Here is a 27,083-nt window from a genome sequence, read left to right on the forward strand (position 1 = left end):
TTCCATAATCACAGTAAAAAAACTTCAGAGTCCAAACAGAAGACATAAACTATAGGTAATGGAACAACTTATTTAGTCTAGTAAATTACTAAGTCATTCCCCTTTGTTCATAGATCAAGAAGTTGTATTTTGGCTTTGAGACAAAAAGAGTAAGAGTGATCAAAAGGCATAGGAAAAAAGCATAAAGGAAAACACATTGCTGCTGATGAGATCTAAACTGGGAAGGAGCTTGAAGAAGGTTGACTTGAAAAGTAGGTTTTCAAAGAGCCAAGGTGGAAGTAAAAAGAGAAACATGGAGAGTGCCCAGGACAGGTGGGCAGAGCACTAGTGCCAGACAGGTGAAAACAATTACTGAGACAACAGCAGAAGAAAGATCATAAGCTAATATGACAAAAATCTAAGAACTTTAGAAAGATGGAGGGTGATTTTGGATTGGGTTTTGGAATCAGTGTTGGTTTGGCCATGTGGTCACATTTACTGTAAGTACCTGAAATGTACAAACCAGCACTATACTCATCCCAGCATCAAACCAAAACAATTTTGAGAACAGACTGTAAGTTTCACTAGTCAAGAAGTGAAACCTTATTCTGACAGAAACCAGTTACATTTCTTCATACCACAAGGCAATGGGAAATAAACTGTGGATGCCACATTTAGTGGTCCTGGACTTGTCATTAACATCTCTGCCTGCATGGCAATAGATATTTGAACTTTTAGAAACAGACTTTTAGACTTTTTCATTACTATTAAAGAAATGGAGAACAGGTTTAAGACAAAGCTTCATTTACAGAATGTAAAGGTAAAGAAGACATTTCAGGGAGGACTTTTGAGGCAGCTCTCTGCCTCTAGAGATACCTAGCAGAAAAAGAAAGACTGAAAGTTACAGCTTAGCAACACTCCTGCATAACCCAGGCAAAAACCCTTGTATTAGAATTCCTAAATAGCCACTTGTGTAATAATTAATTAATGAAATAAGAGAACAAAAACAGTATGGAAGCAACAGAAAGGTTGTTGGTTAAGTACAGCTACACACAGGCAACTGAAACTCTCTCACAGCTGGTTGTTTTAAAATTTTCAAATTCTTACTATGTTTCAGCAGACTAATTTGATCTTTGGTCTTTGAACACCAAATTACTTGCCATACTATGAATTATGGACATTTGCTCTGAGACACAGTAGATACTGCACACTTTGTTTCTACATGGCCTTCAGAGTTGAATTGTAATAGCAAAATTACTTACACAAGCAATTAAGTATACAAATATCCCATGAATGTCACTTGCTCTTTCCATTCTCTTCTCCTGCTCTCCTAATTTCCTTAGCAAGATAGTAAAGACACTTTGGCAAATCTTTTTGCACTTGAAAGTTATGAAATACTCACATTGTTGGAAAATATTAAAAAATGCTGACATTTGTACGCCATATTTTGCCTCCTTTACCAGTATTTAGGAACCAAAATAATTTCATTTTTACTAACTTATTTGAAGAGCATATCTGGAATTGTTTACACTGTTTAGTACAGAACAGCTAGAAAAAGTAATATAATAACAAAAATCAGGCATCACTACTGTTTAGAAATTAAGATTATGCCTTATCAACAGAGGGCAGTCTTTGATAACTATACATTTGAATGAAGACTTGGAGAGCAGTAAACTTCTGTTTGTTTAACACAGGACTGTGAGTTGTGTAGGTTTCAAGTAAGGAATATACATCTGTGATCCATCATCAAAAGCAGAAACCAAATGCCCCCAGGAAGGGTTGCATTTAAAATAAGAATATATTTGCACACATTTTAAAATAAACAAATGTCTTAAGATATTTATTTATGAATGCTGTGTTAAATGAGGAGGTCTTCTGTGCCCTAAATCTTTCTGTTTCTATTTAGACTTGGAAATAAAGTTTAGTAATATAGCAAAACTGCAAGTTTTCATGCTAAGATATGTTTATTTTTTCGCCTGGTCAAATACCAGTTCCTGTATTCACTAAAAATTTATTTTAAAAGGTCAATGGACTTGTTATTGGGCCTAATTCTTATTTGCCATGCTAACTTCAGGAACACTTGGTAGGAAAACAGTTTGGATTTATATCTATGTTATTAGATCAAAACTTAGCCAAGATGAATTTTCTTCAGGTACAATTTGAACACAAGTGTTGGCACAATCCAAGGAAAATACTTTCAAAATTCTCATCAATTCTATAATCTGGAATTTTTGTTTATGTTGTCCTGTGAAAAGAAGAAATAAACCAAGTCTTGCACTTTGTACTTGGACTGTGGCACAAGAGCTCACTGACTTGTTTGATGAGACAGCAACTCTTAAAAATAAAGTGGACTTCTGTTTGTACATGGAGATTTACTACTTGGTGATGGAGATAAAGGTCAAAGAACCAGAGCCTATATCCATGGAAAATAAGAAATTTCTGTGTGAGACATGGGGCAACTTCATCCCTTTACTATTTTTTTTTTATTTCTCTTTTTTCAGAGGCAGCAAAATATCTGAAAAAAAAAATTAATATTTGGAATGTCTTGGTCATTGATGCCTGGGACTCAATTGAAATATTTTGCTTTGAATCTTACAAATAAGACATTCATTGCTGAAGTCCAGGGTGAATGTCTCATCGGGGAAGGCAAATGGTATTAATATTGCTTAACTTGGTAGATATCTAATTACTAGAACTACTACTCCCTGCAGCAGCATCCAAGTCCATAAGTCTATTGCATTGGTTTATTTCATAAAATAGCTTTCAGCAGTATTCCATAGGTATGTCAGGAATTGAATATAAAAATATGTCACAAATTACAATAATCCAGTGCTGTAGAACTGAATGTGGATGTCTACTGATGTCCCCCTCACCCCAAACCAAGCTGATTTATTAGAAAGAATACTTAAATGTGAATGTAACTGAGCCCACTCTGCAAAATTCAAATTCCAAACTCGAGTTTTGCCATACAGAAAGCAAGACCGCGTGCCATAATGTTGCTCCACCACTGAAGGATACTGAAGAGATCATTTTAGAAGAAGGAATAAAAAAATTACACAAATGCCGAGACAGCCTTGTGCTGTCTTTGAATCTGTCTCTTTGTCATATTTTTCACTTTGTTGGAAACCTTTCTCAAACCAGCGTGTGGATCACATTTCATAAAAAACAAAGAATGTTAGCAACTCTGAGACACGCTGAATCGAAACTCAGAGCCTGCTATCGGGAATTTTAATGGGAAAGAACTCCAAGTTCGGGATCTCATGAATGTGCTTTTAACTTAAGGCAGAAGGTGGCAGAGGTACGGTGAGGCTTTCATTCACCCGCTGCTGTGACTCGCCGCCTCCGAGGAGTGACACTGGGCACCAACCGGTGCCAGCTGATGCGCTTTGCGCCCGAGGTACTTATCCAATATTCTTCGTGGCGCACGGAACCGCGGTGCGGGCAGGCAGCTCCGCCGCCGGCCCGGGCCGCTTGCCCTCGTGTGACCCGTCCCGTTCTCCTTGGGGCACTTTTGTCGCCCCCCCGTTCCCCGCCATCCGGACCCGGCTCTCGGGCAGCCCCGCTCCTGCCGCCGCTGGAACCCGGGCGGCACCGCCGCCGCCCCGCGCTCACCCGGCACCCCGATGGGAAGGGAAGCCCCGAACACTGCCCGGCGGCGAGCCGGGAACAGCCCAGCTTTAGCTCTGCCCCGGGGGGGGGGCAGGAGGGAGCGGGAAAGCGCAGCGCAGGAGGCGGCGGTGCGCTCCCACCGCTGCCGGGATTGGCAGAGGTGCGCTCCCACGCTGGCACCAGCAGAGCAATCCGTGCCCGCCACCTCCCCGCTCCCGCACCGCCGGGGCTCATGCCGGGGCTCATGCCGCCGCTCGCCCGGCGCCTTCTCCTCCGCAACCTGTTGGGCGGCCGCGGAAAGGAGGGAAGGAGGGAGGGGGAGTCCTGCCCCTCTCGTAACTTGCATGATTGGCACGCAGCTCTGTCCAATCGCGCAAGGCGGCTTCTCCCCCTGCAGGTGCCCATTGGCTGCTCGGAGGCGCGGGGCGGGGCTTGCCGGGCCGCGGGGCTCCCCTCCGGAGCGGAGCGCGGCGCGTTCAGAGCGCAGCGTGTGCGCGGAGTGAGCGGCGCCGCGCCGGCGGCAGAACCGGGGCCGCGATTCGGCCGCTGCCGGAGATTCCCGACGCTTCGCTCCGCTGGCAAGGACGATGCAGCCTCTCCCCGGCGGGCCGCGGTGGCTGCAGGCCGGCTTGCTGCTGCTGCTGGCCGGCTGCGCCTGGGCTGGGGCGGCGGAGCCCCCTCCAGGCAGCAGCAATGCGGTCTCCTCGCCGTGGTCGCCGGAGGCGGACCCCGTGGTGGTGGCGAACCGCGGGCTGCGGGTGCCCCTGGGCCGCTCCGCCTGGCTGGACCCCGCGCGGGACCTGGTGCTGCAGGTGCAGCCGGGTGACCGCTGCCACCTCACCGTGCTGGACGAGGACCCGCTGTGGCAGCGCCCGGGCCGCCTGAGCCCCCGGCGCTTCCCCTGCGACTTCGGAGCCCGCGAGGTGCAGTACTCACACCTGGGCGGCCGCAGCCCTGCCCGGGACCGCGTCCGCCTGCAGCTGCGCTACGACTCGCCGAGCCGCGCCCTGGTGCTGCCCCTGGTGCTGGAGGTGGAGGTGCTCTTCACCCAGCTGGAGATCGTCACCCGCAACCTGCCCCTCACCGTGGAGCGCCTGCGGGGCACCAGCAACCCGCTGGACGCCCGCAGCCTGGAGTTCGCCTTCGAGCCGGGCCGGCAGCGCTGCCGAGTGGGGCTGCTGCCGCTGCTGGCCGGGCTGCCCCGCTACGGAGAGATCCTCAACTACCCGCCGGCGGCGACGGGCGGGGGCGGGGAAGCGGCGGGGGGCGGCCCGATACCGTCCTTGATGTGGGACTGCGAGGAGTTCCTGCGCCTGGGGCTGCGCTACCGGCACACGGCCGCCGGCGGCTCCCCGAACCGCGACTTGGTGCCGCTGGTGGCCGAGCTGCGGGAGGCGGCGGGCGGCGGGGCACTGCTGAAGCGCGAGTACTTCCAGGTGCTGGTGCGGATCCGCGCCGGGAGTGAGAACGTGGCCCCCAAACCCAGCTTCTTGGCTATGCTAATGATGGAGGTGGACCAGTTTGTGCTCACCGCCCTCACGCCTGACATGCTGTCAGCTGAGGATGCAGAGTCACCTCCCGATCTACTGCTCTTCAACATCACCTCTCCCTTTGGTCCTGGCCAAGGCCACATGGTCAGCACAGACGACCGGAGCTTGCCTGTCACCTCTTTCAGCCAGCGGGATGTGCGGGAGCTGCGCATTGCCTATCAGCCACCCATTGAGGACTCTGATCGGGAAAGGCTCTTTGAGCTTGAACTGGAAGTGTTGGACCCAGAGGGTGCTGCCTCAGAGCCCTTTGCCTTCGTGATTGTGGTGAAGCCCATGAACACCCTGGCACCCGTGGTGACCCGCAACACCGGTCTCGTGCTCTATGAGGGGCAGTCAAGGCCCCTCTCGGGCCCTGGTCCCAGCCCCAACCTGGTGGTCAGTGATGAGGATGACCTTGAGCAGGTACGGGTGAGTGTGGTAGCAGGGCTGAGGCATGGCCACCTCACTCTCCTGGAGGACACCCCAGGACCTGCTACCCCTCGTAAACACTTTACAGTGGCTGAGCTGGCAGCAGGTCGAGTCATTTACCAGCACGATGGCAGCGAGTCTCCGCTCAGTGACAACCTTGTCCTGCGGCTGGAAGATGGTGGCTCTCGCCACCGCGTTGAGTTCCTTTTCCCCATTACCCTGGTGCCCACTGATGACCAGCCACCCCTACTTAATGCTAATACAGGGCTTGCCATGGCTGAGGGTGAAACAGTGCCCATCACCACCCGTGCTCTTAGTGCCACTGACATTGACTCGCAGGATGCCGTCCTGCTCTTCACAGTGGAGTCTGGCCCCACGGCTGGGCAGCTCCTGCTCCGTCAGGCACAGCCACCTCCTGGCTGGGAAGAGGAGGAAGAAGAGGAAGGCTTTTCTTGGAGGAAGGTGCCAGGTGTAGCAGGGAGCTCCCTCATCTATGAAAAGCCAGTGAGAGAGTGGCTGCAACAGGACATTGTGGAAGGGCGTCTCTTTTACCACCACTTTGGGGCTCACAGCCCTGGCCCTGGGGTTGTGTTGGACCAGTTCATCTTTAGAGTCCAGGATGACAACGACCCACCCAACCGCTCTGGACCACAGACTTTTGTGATCAGGGTACATCCTGTAGACAGATTAGCCCCCGAGCTCCATAGTAGCAGCAGCCTGCATTTAATAGTTGCAGAGCAGCAGGTGACCCCCCTGCGGAGGAAGCACTTGTGTTACACAGACCAGGACTCAGGAGACCGTGAACTTCGCTACACAGTAATCCAGCCTCCCACTGACACTGACTCCAACCACCCTCCTGACGCATATGGAGGGCGCCTTGGATCCCTGGTTCTGACTGAGGATCACTCTGTGGAAGTTACGCATTTCACCCAAGCCCAGATCAACCATCACAAGATCTCGTACCGCCCCCCACAGGAAGAGCTGGGGGTGGCTCCTCATTTGATTCAGTTCCAGTATCAAGTGCAAGATGCGGCTGGCAATGTGGCCAAAGGGACTTTCACCATCTACCTACAGCCTGTGGATAACCAGCCTCCCGAAATCACTAATACTGGCTTCACTTTGCCTGAGGGAGGCAGCCATGTCCTTAGTCCAACTGAGCTGGATGCCAGTGACACGGACACTGAACTTGCCCGTCTCAGATTTATCCTGACCCAGGCTCCTCAGTATGGCCAGTTGCAGCTCTCTGGGTACAGTCTGGTTCCAGGCGGTATCTTTGGCCTGGAGGATATCAGACAAGGGAGGGTGGTGTATGTGCACAATGGAGCTGAGACCAACAGTGATACCTGCAGGCTTGATGTGAGTGATGGGGTTCATTTTGTGCCTATCACACTGAAAATGAGTGTGCACCCAGTTGATGATGAGGTTCCTACGCTACGATTGCCCCCGGGCACTCTTGGTTCATACCTAGATGTGCTGGAGAATGGTGCTGCTGAAATCACTGCTAATGTCATTCAGGGCACGGATGAGGATACAGATGACTTTATGTTGACCTTCATTGTAGAGGATCCTCCTCAGCATGGGAGCATCCTGGTTCAAGGGGCTCCTGCAGAGAGATTTTCCCAGAGAGATCTGCTGGATGGTGCTGTGGTATATGCTCATACCGGCGGCGAAATAGGCCTTCTGCCCAAAGAGGATGCTTTCAACCTTACCTTGTCTGACCTCTCTGAGAAGTGGCGTGTCAGGGGCAATATTGTTCAAGGAGTTTCAGTCTTGGTGACCATTCTTCCTGTTGATAGTCAAGCTCCAGAAATTTTTGTGGGGGAGCAGTTCACGGTGATGGAAGGTGACAAACGGATCATTACTCTTGCTCACCTCAGAGCTGAAGATGTGGATACTCCTAGTGATGATATACTATGCACAATTGTTGTTCAGCCCACATCTGGGTATGTAGAGAACATCTCTCCTGCCCCAGGATCTGAAAAATCCAGGGCAGGTGTAGCTATAAGTGCTTTTACCTTGAAGGACCTCCGTCAAGGGCACATTTTTTATGTCCAGAGTATACATAAGGGTGTAGAGCCTGTTGAAGACAGATTTGCTTTGCGCTGTTCTGATGGCATTAACTTTTCCCAGAGGCACTTCTTCCCCATTGTTATTGTGCCGATCAATGATGAAGAGCCTGAAATCTTCCTCCGAGAGTTTGTTGTGATGGAAGGCATGAGCCTGGTGATTGATACCCCTATCCTCAATGCAGTTGATGCGGATGTCCCTGCTGATGAGTTAACGTTCACAATCACCAGGCTTCCCAGGCACGGCCACATTGTGAACCAGCTGGTCAATGGAACTGTCCTAGTGGAGAGCTTCACCTTGGATCAGATAACAGAGAGCTCCAACATTCTCTACGAACATGATGACTCCGAGACCAGGGTGGACAGTTTTGAGGTGCAGCTCTCCGATGGTAAACACACTGTTAGGAAAATGGTACCCATCATGGTTATTCCTGTAGATGATGAGACACCCAGAATGGCCATCAATGATGGTTTGGAGATTGAAATAGGGGAAACTAGAACTTTTAATAACAGAATATTGAAGGCTACTGATCTTGATTCTGAAGACAAAACCTTGACATACATTATAACTTATGGGCCAGGACAAGGTCTCTTACAGAGAATAAAACCTTCAGGTGAAATTGAAAATATCACCCGGGGAATGAACTTCACCCAAGATGAAGTGGATAGAAATTTGATTCGATATGTGCATTTTGGCCAACAAGGAGTTCGTGATCTCATCAAGTTTGATGTGACAGATGGGATAAATCCTCTCATTGACCGCTACTTTTATGTGACAATAGGCAGCATTGATATTGTCTTCCCAGATGTCATCAGCAAAGGAGTTTCTCTGAAAGAAGGGGGAAAGGTGACCCTTACTACTGATTTGCTTAGTACCAGTGACCTGAATAGTCCAGATGAGAACTTAGTTTTCACCATTACCAGACCACCTGTTCGTGGTCATCTTGAATGCACAGATCAGCCTGGGGTACCCATCTCCACTTTCACTCAACTCTTGTTAGCAGGCAATAAAATCTATTACATTCATACTTCAGAAGATGAGGTGAAAATGGACAGCTTTGAATTTGAGGTGACGGATGGCTATAACCCTGTGTTTCGTACTTTCAGAATTTCTATCAGTGATGTGGACAATAAGAAGCCTGTTGTCACAATCCATAACCTGGTTGTGAGTGAAAATGAATACAAACTGATAACCCCATTTGAACTGACTGCAGAAGACAGAGATACACCTGATGCACTGCTAAAATTTATCATCACTCAAATTCCAGTTCATGGCCAGATCATGTTCAATAACTCCAAACCAGTCACCACCTTCACTAAACAAGATCTGAATGAAAATCTAATTAGCTACAAACATGATGGCTCGGAATCAGTTGAGGACAGTTTCTCTTTCACTGTTACAGATGGCACTCATACTGATTTCTATGTTTTCCCCAACACTGTGTTTGAAACAAGGAAACCTCAGACTATGAAGATTCGAATTATGGCTGTGGACAACAGTGTACCTCAAGTTGTAATAAATAAGGGTGCTCAGACTCTCCGTATTCTGGCCACAGGTCACATCGGGTTTCTGATTACCAACAAAGTGCTGAAAGTGGAAGACAGGGACAGTTTACATGTTACTCTTAAGATCAGAATCACAGAGGGTCCACGCCATGGCTTCCTGATTCACCTGGGGAAAGGCAACCATAGCATCAGCCAGTTCACCCAAGGTACTACAATGCTTCATGTGCTTTCTTTAGATCACTGGAATCATTATTTTTCGTGCTAAACTCTATAGTAATTGATGGGAGAAACTTTGCAACAATGAGCTTATTTATAACGGCTTCATAATTTTTTACATCTGTTTAATTTTATTACATCTGTGACAGTTTTAAACAGGAAATGTGGTCTGCTGGGTAAACACTGATTAAAGGAGCTTCATTTCTTTGGAGATCTTAGTCCAAATAACTGTGATTTGCACTTTCTGTCAGTCATAGTGATAAAAGCTGGATAACAGAATTGAGGTGTACATCTTAAGAGACAGTGCTTTCTTTAACCAGTTTTATTTAGAAAATGCTATGGGAGTGGCCAAGCTATTAATAACTAATGGCTAGGATATCAGTTGCTGTACAGTCTGAGCACACCTAACTGTAAAAGCAAAATCCTTTCCCCACCAGTGGGAAATAATATATTATGAGTACATTTGTTGCCTTAATTACACAAATCTTTACCACAAAGTGTTTGTGGTAAATTAAAAGGTAATGTAAACATTTTAAAATTATGTTAGAGGTACTTACACTTTTTACATGGAACCAAAACATTCGGTGTTATAAATAGGGGAAAAACCACACATGTCATATATTCTGAAATAAACCTTCAACCTGAGGCTGTGAAGTAACCTTAATTGATATGAGAGCATTAGCTATTCTCTGGAGAATTTTCCATTTTACTCTACAATGACTTAATGGCTAGTTAACTAACAATGAAATTAGGTTTTTTTGCAGCCTTCTGCAGCTGTGGAATGAGCAAACAGCACCAACAGCATGGATACTCAGAGTTAAATGGCTAGGCTGGGCTGTGTAGGTGGAAAGGCTTGAGGTGAACACTTGCAGTTGGCTGTGTTTCATTTCACAGAGCCCATAATGGTACATATCCCTGTTACAGTCTTGGCTGTAGCAACGTTCTTGTCAGATGTACCAAATTTTTCAAATAGCTTGATGAACTTTGCAATGACTGAAGTGTCTTAAGTTTTGCAGTACTAGTGCAAAAAAAGAGGATAAGAAGACACCAAACTGTCCAGGCTTTGGGGACCATCACAGTTCCTTAAATGTAAGGTTTCAGTACTGAGCTGCAAGTAATATTGAGAGTGTTGTCAGAATAAGTGAGAAACAAAAGAGAAAGGTAGTGAGCAAATAAACAGATTATCACTTATTTTAGTGGGTTTTCTCCTACATTGAAGAATGTGTAATTAGTGAACAATTGAACAGGTGTTCCTTTTATTTTTTTTTTTTTTTTGAGGATGTGGAGTATTTGGGAGAGGTGCCATTCCCTCTTGTGCCATGTGGCTGGGCATGCATTTGTCTGATGACCAAAATGAAGTTACTACTTGAATTGGCTGTCCAGCCACACAGCATGAAGGCTGTCTTAATATGCTGGGGCTGCCCAAGCTGAGTAAGAAGCATGCAGCCCTTAGGAAAGGTTGGTTTTAAAGCTAGTGAGGATCCCCAGGAAGTGGTGTAACTTCACAGTTTCACACACAGTACTAGCACAAGCACTCTTATTTTGTGTTGGATTGAAGGGTGTTTTTAAAAAAGACACATTTCTTCAATAATATTGGCCTTTGAGATGGTCATGCTTAAGCTACACTGAGACAAGTAATTGTCTAATGTTCAGGGCAGAAATAAACAAGACCCTCTTTTGTCATATTCATTATGATCCCAGTGTAAGCACAGATTTTGCCAAGGACTTTGTGAAGCCTCTGCATTGCCTATTGGACCTGTTGTTGCATGCTTTCTTTTTATGTTTTGATCTTCCCCTCTCTTTAGGCCTCTTATCCTCTCATGTGTCACTCTTTCAAAATGCTGAATAGTTCCAATTTCATCAACACGTGCATTCTTAGGGGCCTGTAAAACTTCATTAGAGTCTTCCAGTTTATGTTGGAAGGGACTTCTCGAGGTCATTTGATCCTATCTTTACTCAAAACTGGGACAACTTTGAAGTCAAATGAAGCTCTTCAGGACATCATGCAAAAATTTTGAAAGCTGCTTGCTAGTTTGTGAAGTCCATACTCAAACTCCCATTTCTTGGATTTGTTCCTGTGGTTATATGAACAGGCAGCCTGAACACTTTGAGTAGGGTAACAAGATTCATTGTGTGCAAGCAGGAGAAACAGTCTGGTTTTTCAGATTCCTGTCACTGAAAGAGAGGGCAGAGCAATTGTTTAGAACATAGCTTTCTGCTAGTGGGTATAATTATAATTTTCGAAATAGGAAATTATGCTTGATATATTTCAAAATTATGTTGGAGAATTCCAGCATACAATTAATTTTATCAGGCACTGTAGTTACATGTTTATGAATTGTGCTTAAAACTAGGCAAATTTTGATATAGCTAGCACAACCTAATCATCTATGGAAAGAAAGCACAGACTTGCCCAAGTGACTCCAAACAGGTTGTTAAGGAACAGAAAACAGGTTATTCTTTGCAATTATTTTGACAAAATTAAGATCTTTGGATGGCAAGTGGCCTTTTCTTCTTATGAGATGATCCTGGTCCTGCCAACACCAGTTCAAGTGCTTATCTTTGTGTATGCTGGAACCAGAGATTTTGATAAAGCTACCCACGTGAGCAGAGCTGAGTACTTGTGTGTTTGCCAGATGAAAGATTTATGTGCTCCACTGGCAAGAAGAAGTATTTGTTTGCATCCTCTTTACGGCCCCATGAATTTTTGATCTTTAACTTTCAAACATTTATGGAAGAGATTCTTCAGTTACATATATTTGCTGATAATGCTCTTAACTTGTTTGCGCTGAAAGATGTCTGGTTACTTTTGGAACTGAAGATTTTGTGAAGCTCTAACAAAAATGCTTTTGAGTTTTTTTTACTCATGCATCCACCCTAACATTCAGAGGAGAACTTGGGTCATACTTGAGCTCCACTTTAATGTGATTAATTTCTAACACTTTTTCTTGAAAAAAGTATCAGACTTGGGGTTTTACCAACAGCAGTCCTTCAAAGAAAGTGACAAAAATTAGTTTTTATGTATATACATGTTTCTCATCACTACTCAAGGAAACCAGAAAAAAAAATATTAACAAATATTTGTTTATCTTTTACATACTTTATGGTAACTGCTGGTTCAAAATTCTACATCAGTTTTTCTTTCCTTACTGAAGTAATTTCTGTTTACTTTAATTGCATCTATTTCAATTCTTAAAACAGTTAATCACTGTAACTGCCCTCTGCAGTACTTTGCAAGTTGAGGAATGACAGAATCCATATCAATATCCTCATGGAGATACACCTCTGTTTAGGAAAATGAACCACTAAAAATCTGAAGTAGTTCTGACTGTCAAGCCCGCGTTTTTAAATTTTATTTCAGTTATTTTTGTAAATACAGCTTAAAAGAAAAAGAGCCCTGGGGAGGAGGAAGTAAAGGGAGAGAGAATGAATGATATCTGTAAAACTTCAACATTGTTAATACTGAAATTCCTGAGCTCCACTGTGGGACCTTGACTTCTCTCTTGTTGAAGCTAAACTATTTAATACATGTCAAGTTTTTCTAAAAGAGGTTTCCTATCTTCATAATTTAAAATAAAGTCTGTTTTTCCTCTTTCCAGCTGATATTGATGATATGAAGATATGCTATGTTTTACGAGGGAGTGACAATGCCACCAGTGACATTTTTCATTTTTTGGTTGAAGACAGTGGTGAGTACCCCTAAAATCTCAGTTTTTCTTGTAATTTAAAGACAAAGAATTTAAGTATGCTTTGGGAGTTGAAGAATGTCGAATTTAATTGAGAGAAGTCTGTGTTATCTCCTGGAATGTGATTGATTTTAAGGCTTTCCTATATTTTGAACTATTTCTGATGATTATGAAGAGAGGTGTCCATAAAATGGTGATTGCACCTAATGAAAAAAACTCGACCTACTCTATCAAGAAAGTGAAATTCTGTAAGTCTACTCAGATACCTTCTATACTCAGATACTACTTTCTTTAGTTTTACCTTTGTATTTCCTATCCAGGCTCTTCACACATAAATTCTCCTAAGTCTTTATCTTGAGAAACTTTTCATTTATGGTTGTTGTTGTCCATCTTTTTAAAGGTTCCAGTTCTAAGATTATTCATATCAAAACATTACTCATGTCAAAACATGTACCTGTTGTGTAGAGTTCAAGTTTTTATTCTATGTACTTAACATAACAGAATCCTCAATGGCTTGTCAAAGATCTTTGTCGGGCAACTGGTGTGAATTCTCCTGGCTAATACTATTTTCTGTGATTGTGGGGGATGCAAAAGAAAATTATCTTTAAAAAATTGAGAATACTGACATGTACTCATTTGAGGGAGAACTATGTTGTTTTTTTTTTGTTTTGTTTTGTTTTAAAAGCACAAAAAACAGTTTAAACAGTAAGTAAAATACATCAACAGGCTTTTTTCCCCCCATCCAAAGTCTGACATAATGTGGATATTCATAAATGTAGATATTCCTCTGTGTGGTAACAGGTGGCTAGATTATGTTACTTTAATGCCTTTTTAAATATGGGATACATAGCTCTATGAGTAACTGGCAATGAATTTTATTAGCTGTTTTAATAATAAACTTCTTAGAAAGAATGCTTCAAGTTAGCTGACTGTCAGCTCATGTACACAGCTTGTGTTACTGCTTCACAAGGAGCATAGCCAATTAAGGGTATTATGATCAGTGAACAGGGATTTGTCCTGTCTGTCACAGACTGGACAGTTTTGTCACTGTCTACCATTGCTGGAGTGGGATATTAAAACATGTTTTACTGTTTGTTGTGCTGGACAAGCACAGAGGAAACACTACCTTTCAAGACTTTTGGAAATTTCTTTGCTAATCTTTGTGACATTAAAGACCAGGTAGTGACATAAGAGTTTGCAACACTCGACTTATTTTCCATAAATGTTTTTTTTTCACTGAGATGTAGGTTAGAGAAGCTTAAAGGTACGTAAAATGGAATGCGGGATGCTGTTTTTTCATAGTAATACTTTTTTATAACAGGTGTCACCACAAGGTGACATTGTTCATTATTTTTGAGTTATTCTTTTAGTAGATGAACAAATATTCAGTCTTGATATTGTTTCAAGATTTTGTGTGATGGGAGTAATTAAAGCTACTGAAAGTTTGCTCTCAGTGAGCTGTTTAACATCAGTTCTTCAAACTGAGTTGCCCCTCGAGAGACCAACATTTGTGGGACTTGTCTCTGTGCTATTTAACACTTCATAGTGGCAAATAAGTAGTCAAAGTGAATTGCACCTAATATATGAATTTTTTTTTTTATTGGAAAGCTTACCTGTCACATCTGCTTCTATTTGGCAGAGTTGTACCAGCCTGTCAATTGTAACAGCATGCTATTTTTCAGAATACAAAGAATTATGATAACAAGGTGCTTGCTGATTTTTTTAGAGCTTTGGAAGTTATGACATTACTGTCATAGACACTGCTTAGCTAGATGATAAGATGGTTTTTGCTGTGCTGAGGCTATTTGTTGACAGAAAAATGAGCTGTGTTGCATTTCAGAGTATTTCTGATTTTGAAGACGGTAAAGACATTTAAAATTGATGAAGTCGTGATCAAAACATTAATAGTTGTCTGTCTGAAATATCTCAAATTTATTTGCAATGTCTTTAGAATCTCTAATGGATGAAAAATCCAGCAATTTAATCTACTTCTATTTCTACCCTCCTCAGAAAGACTTCAAAGCCAGTGTTTTGCAACTCAGATGTATTTTGGCAGACTTTCAGTTGTACCAGGGCTATTGTTTAGGATTTTTTTTTGATTTTAAGCCAAATCATATTAAGAGACTCCACACAAGAGCTGAGTGAAGGATGGAGCACAGGTGATCAACATCCCCTGTAGAAAGCCACACTTCAGACTTCCATCTCCTGTATCAAGATTTTTGCAGTAGTAACAGGTTTGTGCTACCCTGAAGTGCCTAATGCTATAAGTTAAATAAATGGGACTTCACTTAAACTGAATTGTGCGATAGTCCCTGAGTGATCTGGTTCAAATCAAGAAGTATTTCAAAACATGATTCAACGAATGAATGTACGTATAATTCAGCTAATGTAATTTCAAATAACTTATAAACCCTAAAATAATTCACATCTTGCAACCCAAGTATTTTATATATTCTAGGCTTTCATGCCTCAGCAGGGGGAACATACAACAGCACTTCCTGCTCTTTTCATGTGACACGAATTAGTGTAGTGTTACCCAGACCTGTAGTGTTGCCTGTAAAATACTTTTCTCATGTCCTGTGATATTTGTTTATAGTCTCTGAACTGCAAATAGGAGAAGAGCATGGCTTCCTCTAGGTCTGTCTTTTGGTGGCTGATCTGCCATGCTGATCTGCCGTGACCTATGAAAACAAATGCAGAAGCTCTTTTGTCACCCTCTTAAATGACAATAGTCTGACTGGGGCCCGAGGCTGTTATTTCGTGCAATTGCCTGGAGACCAAGTACAAGGAGTCATCAAACTGCTCCGGAGTGATATTTGTTGTGGATTTGGAATTTTGTTTATCTTCTCACATGCAGTAGTATTTATGGTAAGCAAGTTAGGGCAACAGCAGACTGGGTGGGTAGGTGAAGGGAAAGAGCCAAGTCAACCCTCTGCCAGCTCTTGTCCCCTTGCCTGCTCTGCTTCTCGCAGTGGAAGTAAGGTGAGTGCCATGCTGCATACCAAAGCATGACCTGCAATCTGAAAGCATGAAATATGGTACTGGAACAAGGTTGTTTGCTTATTGGCCAGTGGAGAAAACTGAAGTACAGACAAATGAAGAGTAGCTTGGTGATTATGGCTAGCTCATAATAAACTTTGCCATGATAACTAAAGAGAAAATAAATGGGCTCAATATGAAGAGAAAGGAAATCCATTTAAAAGGAAAGAAAGCCCTTAGGACTATAATTAACAAGCAAGAACATAGGCCTGCTGTATTCAAACCAAAATTAGAGGTTTCACCAGGAAGAACTGGTTCAGGTTTAAAGCTCTGAAGGAGTCTTATTGTCAGCATCAGTTACCTACAGATGTATGGCTGTAGAGATTTTCTGGCTTTAAATGGCATTTTAAATAAGAGTAATTAAAAAGTAAAATAAACTGGACACAATTCACCTATTTATCAACACTAATGTTTATTAAAGGTAAAAAACATTTTTATGCTTCCTATGTAGGGATTTAGCCTCAAAATGATCTGCTATAAAGTGGGTGAGCCCATGCATTTCTGTTGTACTTAGAATAAGAAAACTCTGTAGTGTATCATATGCTGCTGAGTTAGCTGTGTGACATTTTGAAAGAAACTACTGAGGTTTGTATTAAGAATTTACTTCCCATTTTGTTTTGAATTCTAATCTTAAAATAATCATGTGGAGATCTTTTGATACTGAAAAAGTGTTATGAGTCCATTTCTGCAAAACTTTGAAAGAAGTGTGGCATTTTCTTTTTCACAAAGGTTGCAAAATAGTCTCAGTTGAATCACATTCCTCAAGAGTGGCCTCTACATTCCATTAAGAAGGTGGAGAAAAAGCCCTTCTTAGCAAGTGAAAGCATGTGGCAGTGATGAATACTGATATTTACATTATAAAATTCTTAATTCAGTAATTAATAAAGGAATGAATGCTACCAGAACACAGGGAAAACAGGATTTTTATTTCTCATGGGGAAGTAAAATGCAAATCTAGACTGATAGTTGAACTTCTGCATGTATTTCTAGTATGTGAGTTTCAACACTATTGAAAGACTCACTAGACTGAAAAAAAAAATCCAGTTGAAAATGCTTCAGCCTTTTAATAGGTGAAAAAAATACAGACTAACTTATATCTGATGATTTTAAGGAGAAGCTGCAGTTTCTGCAGCAAATTCATATTCCTGGAAGCTTGAGAAAATTATGTGTGTATGGCACTGCACAGAGTTGGTGCTTCAGCTGTGCAAAATGGCACTAATCTGTAAGGAATAAAAGTTGACACAGAAATTAACTCCAGTGCGTTGAGCTCTGGTGCTTGTTCCAGAAAACTGCACACCACAATTTTGCGCTACATCCCTTAGGAGTTATTGAAGGCATTTTTACTCCTTATGTGAACTGGGCACGGAAAATGCAGTTACAACTGAACTCTGTTGTTTACCTTCTCTTTATTCTTTGCTCGTCTGAGAGTCATTATTGTCACTGCAGTAAGTCGTAATAATTGACTATGGATTTAATACCCAGCTATCTGTTCTGTAGAAGATATTTTCTCATGAAAGGTACTGATTCAAATAATCTGAAACTGGTTGAACTGGTTTAAGGCAATTTTTTCACCAGATTCTGCTGATAGTGTAGTGTAAAACAAACATACCCCAAAACTGGCAGTAAACTCAACCCCCAGCACAACCTCCATACCTCCAGAGGCAGTATCAAGATGAAACACATTCCCCTGCTCAGCAGTGGGTGTCCGGGGTAGCAGCACTTCTGTGGCAGCATGTGGACTGCCTGTTAGAGAGCAGCTATTGTATTCTTTTTTTGATTCACATAAGAAAAATTCTTTATTCTGGTCAGGTTTTGTAGATAACTCTGAAATGTTGAAGATCAGGTCATGTAAAGTCAGTGAAGGAATGTTCATCTTTTTTAAATAGTGGTCTGATCCCAGATATTTTTAAAAGAAGACCTTGTTCTTGGTCTGCTTGTTACTTGACTAGTGCTCTCATCGCAGTAGTTTGCTGTATTTGTTATCCCTCCTCCCTTGTCTGTCTTCTGAAGCTTGGGAAACTGTCAACCAGGATTGCAGCACCCATGGAAGAAATTTCTGTGTTGAGCCTTAGTATTTTTTGTTGCAAGAGGCTAGTGCCACACTAATAATAATGCAAAATATTACTAGTAATATTGCAAATATTAGTAGTAATACTAGTAATAATGCAAAATATTACTAGTGTGGCACTAGTCAGTTCTGTTACATTTTCCTGTTTTGAGTAACAAAACAAGATAACCCTGGTGTGGGCCTTTTGGGTCTGGAGTATTCTTAAAAAAACCCCAGATCGTGTGAGAGGAAAACTCATTTCCTATTCAGCTTTAATTTGAACCATAATCTGCCTGTCCCTGACCTAACTTTATTCACTGCTCAGTGCTTGAGTCATCCAAACTGCTTCTTTAGGACTCCTATGATATCTTGCAACACCTTGCCTCAAGGGTAGAATGGTTTCAAAGGAGAAGTAATGCCAGATTCTCATAGCTGGTTTAGGAATGTAAGGATCACTAGGGAAACAAGAATTGTTTTATTTCAGGCTCTTTGGGCAGCTTTTCTAACTTAAAGCCAAAGCATCGCAAAGCCAAGGCTCACTAAAACTGGTGATTTACATCATTAGCTAAATCTTACTTAAACTTTGTGTTACAGATCCCTTAATTCCTTAACACAGTACTGCATTTTGCTGTATTAACATTTGGCTAAATCCCTACTGAAGCAAGAATCTCAAAAACAATTCCCTGAAATTAGCCTTTAAGCCAAATTTATGAGAAAATTTCATAAACTTTTCCCAAATATGTTTGTGCAAGAATTAAAGAATCATGTTCCACTGCCAAGAGAAAACTCTCTATTAAGTTTGTGAAATACAATTATTGCATCTGTCATCCTTTGTTTTGCTACACAATTACTATTTTTTTTAGGAACTTCACCATTCTGGTATGCTTTATTAATTAGTGAGGGAATAATATTTCACCCTTGACTTTAATTATTAAACTATAACATTTGTCAGTGCTGTTTTTCAAAGCCAAAATGCTGATCTGTTTTCCTGGGTGAGTTATAATAATAATGTCATATCAGACCTTTTGGACTGAATATCTGATAGTTCTTAAAGTAGCAAACTGGTAAAATATGATTGGGAATTATTTGCAGCATCCTTGCTTGACCTCACTTATGGCATTTGGGCACACCAGTCTTGGCAAGACACATCAACTACATTTATCTTCAGCTTAAAAATGAGGGCATCACATGTTGGTGGTTTGTTTGCCATCATTTGCCAAGTACTGTATTGGATTCTGGTCCATTGCCAGGCTTATTGCTGCTGTTTTAATATACAGGGTTTAATATAGGGTGGTGCCTAAACAATTTTCCACATGTCACACTTCTTACTGTGTTACCAGGGGATTTAAATAGTTAGACACTACAGCTTATATAAAAAAACCCAATCAAAATAAACTTTACTGTAAATAAAAAATGAGTTCATGGGGACAATATTGTGAATGTGATTGCAAGGTGTCAGTAAAATTAAGTACCTGTGAAAATATACAGGAGTGAAAGATGCTTATATGGGGCATATAGAAAGCCTGATACAGGTCTTACTAATCTCAGTAGAAAGATTTTCATTGTCTTCTGTACTAGTTATTATATTGGTCTTCTTGTCCTGGCATTTTAGACTGAATCATAGAAATTACTGAATTTTTCATTTCTAACTTGAATATCACCTTATCCTCCAAATATGAACATAGAAAAGACCTGCTTTGTCTAGTCAAAAACCAAGATGGTTTTTTGAGACAAATTAAGGTGATTTGGCAAGAGAATTTTTGTTTGGTTTTGATTATTTAAGTTCAAGTGGTGATTTTATCCAAAAACAAAGCTTTCCCTTTGCTCCCCATCCTGGATTTTTAATAATTTTCTTAAAAGTGCAAAGCAGTGTAATTGAAGGGGTGGATTTAGATATTGCCTTGTATTAGCAAAGCAGAGTCAGTTGTAGTTTTAATTGTCTTTTATACAGAATGTAGGGCACTTTGTCCAAACATGGAAGTCTCGGATGCAGTTCCTTCCCTCATCTGAGAGCCTTTTTAACCCATACTTCCATTAATGTGCCTTTGCTTACATTCTGGCCTATTTTGTATTGATTTTCTGTTTGCTGCCCAAGTATCTGAGTTCTTAATTACTCTCTGGAATATTGCCTGCACTTGGATGTTCCACTTTCAACTAAGTATTGTTACTATATTGTTACTATGAGGCCAATAAATTCTGCCTCTTTTTTTTTTTTTTTTTTTTTTTTTTTTTGGTGTTCGTTCCTCTTTTCCTTTCCCTCCTATATTTCTCCTTTGCTGGTGATACCTGCTATGTTCCACAGTTCCACAGAATAAAATGGCTTAAACAGGCCAGTTAGGATCAGTGCCTTCCAGAATAGCCCTTAGGCTGGTGGTTTAGATCAGGGCTTCGAGCAGGCAGACAGTGGTTCCATTCCAGTTCTCCTTGAGTCAGGGCCAATGGTCTTTTCTTCCAATGGTCTTTTTTCCCACCTGGACTGTTGGGCTGGTTGAATAGAAAGGAAATGTCTCAATCACCAATACCTGTTGACAGTATTTTTCTAGCTTCCAACTGAGATCACTTGCTTAGTGAAAATCACACTTTGAACGAGCAGATACAGGTGCAACAAAGTTTACCAGTTTAGCACTTGAAGCTCAATCACACTTATTTTCCTGAGCTGAATAGTGCCATTGATTTCATTTGACCTGGTCAGATGAGAGACAAGGAAGGTATAAGGTAGCCCTATAAATACTTAACAGGCTTTTTACTTAAAAATAATCCACAATTTAGCTTTTATATTCTTGTGATAAAGAGTAAGGCCCAGATAGCAGCAAAAAAAGCATGACAATGAGCAGTAAAATTAGGTCAAAATGCAAGAATTAAAGGGATTAAGGAGACACACTAGGCTTAAGTAGAAGAATTGAGAACTCTCAGCAGTAACACTGATTGCCAGTGACATGAGAACCTGCAGAAAGACGCTAATTCCTAAAGTGAACTATAATAAGCTTGTGAAATTATCTTGGTAGTCAGTTGGAAATATTTTTGATTTGGATATTCTGAAGAGCTCTAGAGAAAGGACACTGACTGCTGTCAAGAAATCCTGCTAACAGCTTATTTAATTTCCCAACTTGTTTTAATCAAGGGATTCTAAACAGCCCTCAAGATAAGTTTAGCTTTTATCACTTCACTGGCCAGTTAATTGTGTAGAGTCCTCTAGAGTTGCCATACAGGTCCATTTGAGTAGTAAAAAAATGTATGCAGGAAGTTTCTGGATTTCTTTAAAAATTAGTTTGATATTTATTCAAAGAGTGATAAGCATCTCTGAAACAAACAACAGATACATGAAAAAAAGTATTCCTACAGCAAAAGTTAGTGAGTATTAATCTATGGAAATATGCTAAGACTCAAATTTAAAATGGAGAAAATATAATGATGGCATATTTTGTCATCAAAGTTTTGCAATTTGTGCATCTTAATTTGCAACATTCTCACTGGTGCAAGTTTCTGTTTGCTTTGCTAGATATTATAAGGGCAATTCTTGCCTCATCAACCTCTGTGTTTTTTTTTCTGGAAAAATGAAGAATTATTTTTGTTTCATAAGCCCAAATTTTGCTTGGATACTATTCAAATTTTCCCTAAAATTATATTACTTGTTCTTTATAATTGGCATGGAAGTAAGTTAAGGGTGTTTTGGTTGGCTAGAGCTTAATGATGGAGGCAGTAAAGTAGAATGTTTAGGAGTAGGAATCAAGGAAAGGCCAGCAAGGTGATCTCCTGGTGAGAGTCTGTTATAGAGCACCCAGCCAGGATGAAAAGGCAGATGAAATTTTCTATAAGCAGCTGTGAGAAGTCTCACATTCACTAGCTTTTGTTCTCCGGGGGGACTTCAGCTTGTAGCATGTCTGCTGTAGGTCCAGAACAGCAAGGAGGAGGCAGTCTAAGGAGGTTCCTGGAATGTATGGAAGACAACTGCCTGACACAGCTGGTCAGTGAGTCAACCAGGGGTCCAGCTGGACCAGCTGTTTGTGAGCAGGGAAGGACTGGTGGGAGATGTGGAGGTTGGAGGCTGTTTTGGGCACACCTATCACAAAATTAATGGGTTTAAAGGAAGAGGATCAGCAGAACTGCCACCTTGGATTTCTAAAGGGCAGACCTTGGCCTGTTTAGGAGCCTGGTTGATGGAGTCTCTTGGGAGACAGTCCGGAAAGGCAGAGGGAGCCAAGAAAGCCATACGTTCGTCAAGAAGGAAATCTTAAAAGTGCAGAATTAGGCTGTCCCCATGTGCCAGAAGTAGGGAAGAAGACCAACTTGCCTGAACAGAGAGCTTTGTCTGGAACTTGGGGAACAAAAGAGCTTATCACCTTTGGAAGAAGGGGCGGGCAACTCAGGAGGAGTACAAGGATAACATGAAATTATGCAGGCAGAAAATTAGAAGAGCCAAATCCCAAACAGAGCTAATCTAGCTACTGATATGAAAAACAATAAAAAAAGTTGATATTAATACATTAGTGAGGAAAAAAAGGAGTAAGGAAAATCTCTATCCTGAATTGGATGTGAGGAGAAATATAATGACAAAGCATGAGGGAGCAAGTTCACCCTCAGTAAGTTTGCTGATGACACCAAGTTGGGTGAGAGTACTGATCTTCTTGAGTGCGGGAGGGATCTGGACACACTGGATCAATGGGCCAAGGCCAACTGGAAGAAGTTCAACAAGACAAAGTACTGGCTTCCATTCTTGTGTCAAAATAATCCCATGCAGTGCTACAGGCTGGGGGCAAAGGACTTGGGGGTGCTGGTCAACAACAGCTGGACATGAGCCAGGTGGCCAAGAAGGCCAATGGCATCCTGGCCTGTATTGGTAACAGGATGGCTAGCAGGATCAGGGCAGTGATTGTCCCCTTGTAGTCAGCACTGGAGAGGCCACGCCGCGAATCCTGTGTTCGGTTTTGGGCCCCTCCTACAAAGAAGGACATTGAGGTGCTGGAATGTCCACAGAAGGGCAATGGAGCTGGTGAAGCGTCTGGAGCACAAGTCCTGTGAGGAGCATCTGAGGCAGCTGGGGGTTTTTACACTAGAGAAAAGGAGGCTCAGGGGAGACCCCACTGCTCCCCACCTACTGCCTGAAAGGAAGGTGTAGTGAGGTGGGGGTTGGCCTCTTCTCCCAGGTGACAAGTGACAGAACAAGGGGAAATGCACTCAAGTTGCACTAGGGATGGTTTAGATCAGATATTCAAAAAAAAATTCAAATTTTCATGGAAAATCTCATCAGGCTTTGGAACAGGCTGCCTAGTAAAGTGATAGAATCCTCATCCCTGGAGGTATTTAAGAGACATGTGGATGTCATGATTTAGTGGTGGATTTGTGGTTGACTTAATGATCTTAAAGGTCTTTTCCAACTAGATGATTATATGATTCTATGAAATTAAAAGCCAGGAATTATACAAGCAGAGTGAAAATCCTATTAGAGTAAATTAATTAATTTGACTTGTATTGATTATTGTTTGAGTTTGGTATAGATCAGAATGTCTTAGACTGGTATAGTGTGGCATATTTTCTCTAGGGTTTCCTTCAGTTCATTTTTCTTTAACAGATTTAACTAATTCGTTTTTGTTTTTAGTACTAGAAAATATTTTATTTAGCAGTAGGCCCTTAGGAAGCTCTTTGAAATGACAAAAAAAATGTTCACCTTCCTGAAGAAGGATTTTGACTTGTTGAAGTTCAAGTCATGAGTAAAACATTAATTCAGTCAGCTTGATACACCATTGCCCTGAATGTTTGCCAGGATTCCAATCTCAGTAACTCTTAAGTACCAGCATTGCACTTCTGACAGTGCTGTATAATGCACCTTTTCTTCAAGACTGTAGGAATGCTGTTACCACACACTTTGCTGCCTCTCTAAAGCTTTGTAGTTAGGGAATCACATAATAATTAGAGAAGGAACTGTAAGGATACCTTTAAAGAAACATTTGAAACCTAATTCAAAGCCCAGTGCCTCCAGTGAGGCTCTTTGTGTCTCAAGGTTTTTGGTTTGAGCCTCCATCACTGAAATTGGTGAGAATTTTTTCTCACTCACTACTGTGGTGTTCAATAGCATGTTGTGCAAGATAAGATTCTCATAGCTAAAAGGTTATTCAGCTGTCCCTAAAACTATTTTGCCCTAGAAGTTTTTATTTTATGGCCTTCAAAGTATTTGATTTCTTATTCTGATGTCTGCTTTTTAGGCAGAGCTTGTGAACTCAAGAGCCTGAGACACTGTAACCAGTTAAAAAAAAACCCTCTGAGGTACTCTGTATATTATTTCAAGACTTTCCTGGGCTTTGTGCTGAATTTGGTCAATGCCTGTGCCATTAAACTGGCTCATCATGACCGTAGAGGATTTGTAGTACTGTGTGCTTGGATACATCCCTCCTGAGAGAATTGCACTGAGTGTTTTGGATACAGATATAAGATTCTAGTGGAAATGAAACTATTCAATACCTTTTTCTTTTCCTGTCAAATGCAGTGCATCACACTCAGCTACTTCTTTAGGGATACATGATGCCATGTTGTACATTTTAAGATCCAAATGACAGAGCTTCTCTAGTGGGCATTTTGGGTGGGATTTTGTCCTGGATTAATCCTAATCAAGTGGAGGTCCTTAAACTGCTGAATTAATAGCCATAATAAATTTAGGTTTATTCATAACCTTGAGGACGAGTAGATTTAGATGTGGCATAGTAACAATTGCTTTGAATTCTAATCCAATTTTGCCCACAGTTTCCTTTCAATGTGTACTTAGAATTGCATAAATCATGTAAGTATTAAGCAGAGCAGTGTTCTGCACTGGCAAGGTATACATTTTAGTTGGTGAATTTAGCTGGACATTTTCAAGCTTGTTGGCTGATTGGGGTGTTACACTAAACATAGGAAAGGACATGAGATTGCCAGCGTCTTGCTTTTACTCTATTAAATCATTGCATATTGTATTTGTTGCAGATGTTTGAGACCTGTGCTCAATTTTCTGTGCTGCTTGAGGAATCTTAAATAGTTATTTCCCACAAAACTGCTGTTACCTTTAGGCTGTAGGAAATGTGAGTTAGCCTGTGCTCCGACAGAATCCTGTTGTTTGTACATCAGTGGCAAGTGGGAATGAGACAAAGCAAAGTATTGCTTTTGTTACTGTTTTGTTTTGTTTTGCCACCACTGAAAAAACACAGGCAATAAGAGGAAGGAGTAGCTGGAATAGGCAGACTTTATGCATTAAACCAAATTTTTATGACTGCAGTGATTGAAGGGGCCTAAAAATGAAGGATTTCATTGGGATTCATCAGCCAGCCCATGGGCTCAAATACTTTCATATAGTTCTCCTTTCCCCTCCCCTCCCCCCCCCCACTTAAAGATAGGCAGAATGTAGTAGTAGTACATCCTGCAGGCATTGTAGCAATAGCATAGCAGAGTCCTCTGGGTCTTTTTGAGCTGCACAGTTACTATATGCTTGGTTCTCATTTTGAAATGTACTACTTCTGACTTGTTGAAGGATCACAACTGGGCTAGATTCAAATAAGCAGGATAATTTTTATCAGTGTTGTTCTGCCCTGAATCATAAAATGCATAATTCTTGAGTTTCAGATTATGAAGTATGGAGAAACGCATCACAATAGAAAAATGCTTTATTCAGTCACTTGTTTATTTAAGGGAAAATAACTCTTTTAAAGAAGAAGTACTAATGCACTTCTAACATGTAAAGTATCTTATTTTTTGTGTTCCTATTCCCCGTTCAACACACACAACCCAACAACCCACATCTCTACACCAAGGTAGTGAGCCTGCAGTGATTCCTGTATCATGTCTCCACCAACCCAAATTATGCTGCTATTTAAACTCCTTTACTGAATTGTTAGGTTCATAACACAAGTAAATTCAAGATTATATGATTTATTTTGATCAGCTAATGAAAATATATTGGCATCATATTCCAGTTAATGCCCTGCAAATGTTTACTAAATCTTTAGGAAAGAGGGTGAGACAGGGAAGAGAAATATTTTTTATGAGGTTGGTCTTTTTTTCTCTTTATTGAGTTTCCTCACTGTATCCCCAAAATAGCCTTTAACGAATTCCCTTTTTCTGCTGTTCCAAGAGAGCTGTTTCTGAGAAAATGCATTTTGCTACTCTTGGTGTGCTTGAAAATTGAAAGAAGCCTCAAAAGAATCTAGACCATCCAGAAATCCAAACCCATTGAATGAAATGTTAAAGTAAAAATTTCAACATATTGAGTAATAAACAAATGTAGTTTTAGACTGTTAGTCTCTTTGTAGTTACTGCTATTATTTAGTGTAGTTTGATAATCATCAGTCATAGGAACTCTGCTTGAAATCATAATGATAAAATTATGTCCTTCCTCCAATTGCTACTGTAACCACCTATTAAAGCAAATAACTTAAGTATACAACTTCTGATTTTTCATGGTTCTTTAACCTTTAAATGCACACATGAACCAGGCCTTATTCATTGTTTTGAGGTCCCAGATTCATCTAAACCTCTGAGGAGGAAACATTCCTGGATCAATATCTGGTTACCGAGTTACTGAGATCTCAAGTGATTGCCTTACTTTCTGATGCTGTCTGCTTCTGGGGAAACTTCCTTTAACTGGGGCACTTGAGAGATTCCTCTTATGTGTGATGAATCTGTTTGTTGTTGAACAGACTTCCTCTGGCTTCCACACCTAAAAGAGAATAAATCTAAATCCTCTGTGGACTTGACTTCTATTTTTAGTAAGACTGTCTGCAAGGTCTTTGGGATGGAGCTGCTTTTCCTAGCTGGGACATACTTTTGCAAATGCCAATGGAACCTGATTTGACTACGCATGGCTTTGCTTGATTAGTCCCTCATCAACAGGAAATGTGTTATTTAGGTAAAAAAATAGCTTCTATACTGTTTTTCTTTGTGCTTTGGATGGAATATATGGACATTGGAGCAAAAATATGTTGTAAAACATCTATACATTCTTTGTTTAAATCTT

The 27,083-nt window shown here is 41.5% G+C and overlaps 1 protein-coding gene across 1 annotated transcript in view; it reads left to right on the top strand.

Moving 5' to 3' along the window:
* The first annotated feature begins 4,175 nt into the window (after nt 1-4,175).
* The window catches only part of FREM2 (FRAS1 related extracellular matrix 2), a 119,075-nt gene continuing 96,167 nt past the window's right edge, over nt 4,176-27,083 (top strand). The window contains exons 1-2 of the mRNA XM_053936480.1: nt 4,176-9,324; nt 12,934-13,023. Coding sequence (XP_053792455.1) covers nt 4,176-9,324; nt 12,934-13,023 — 5,239 coding nt within the window. The remainder of the gene's footprint in view (nt 9,325-12,933; nt 13,024-27,083) is intronic.

The sequence above is a fragment of the Vidua chalybeata genome, chromosome 2 (genome assembly GCF_026979565.1).
Source record: "Vidua chalybeata isolate OUT-0048 chromosome 2, bVidCha1 merged haplotype, whole genome shotgun sequence".
NCBI lineage: Eukaryota > Metazoa > Chordata > Aves > Passeriformes > Viduidae > Vidua > Vidua chalybeata.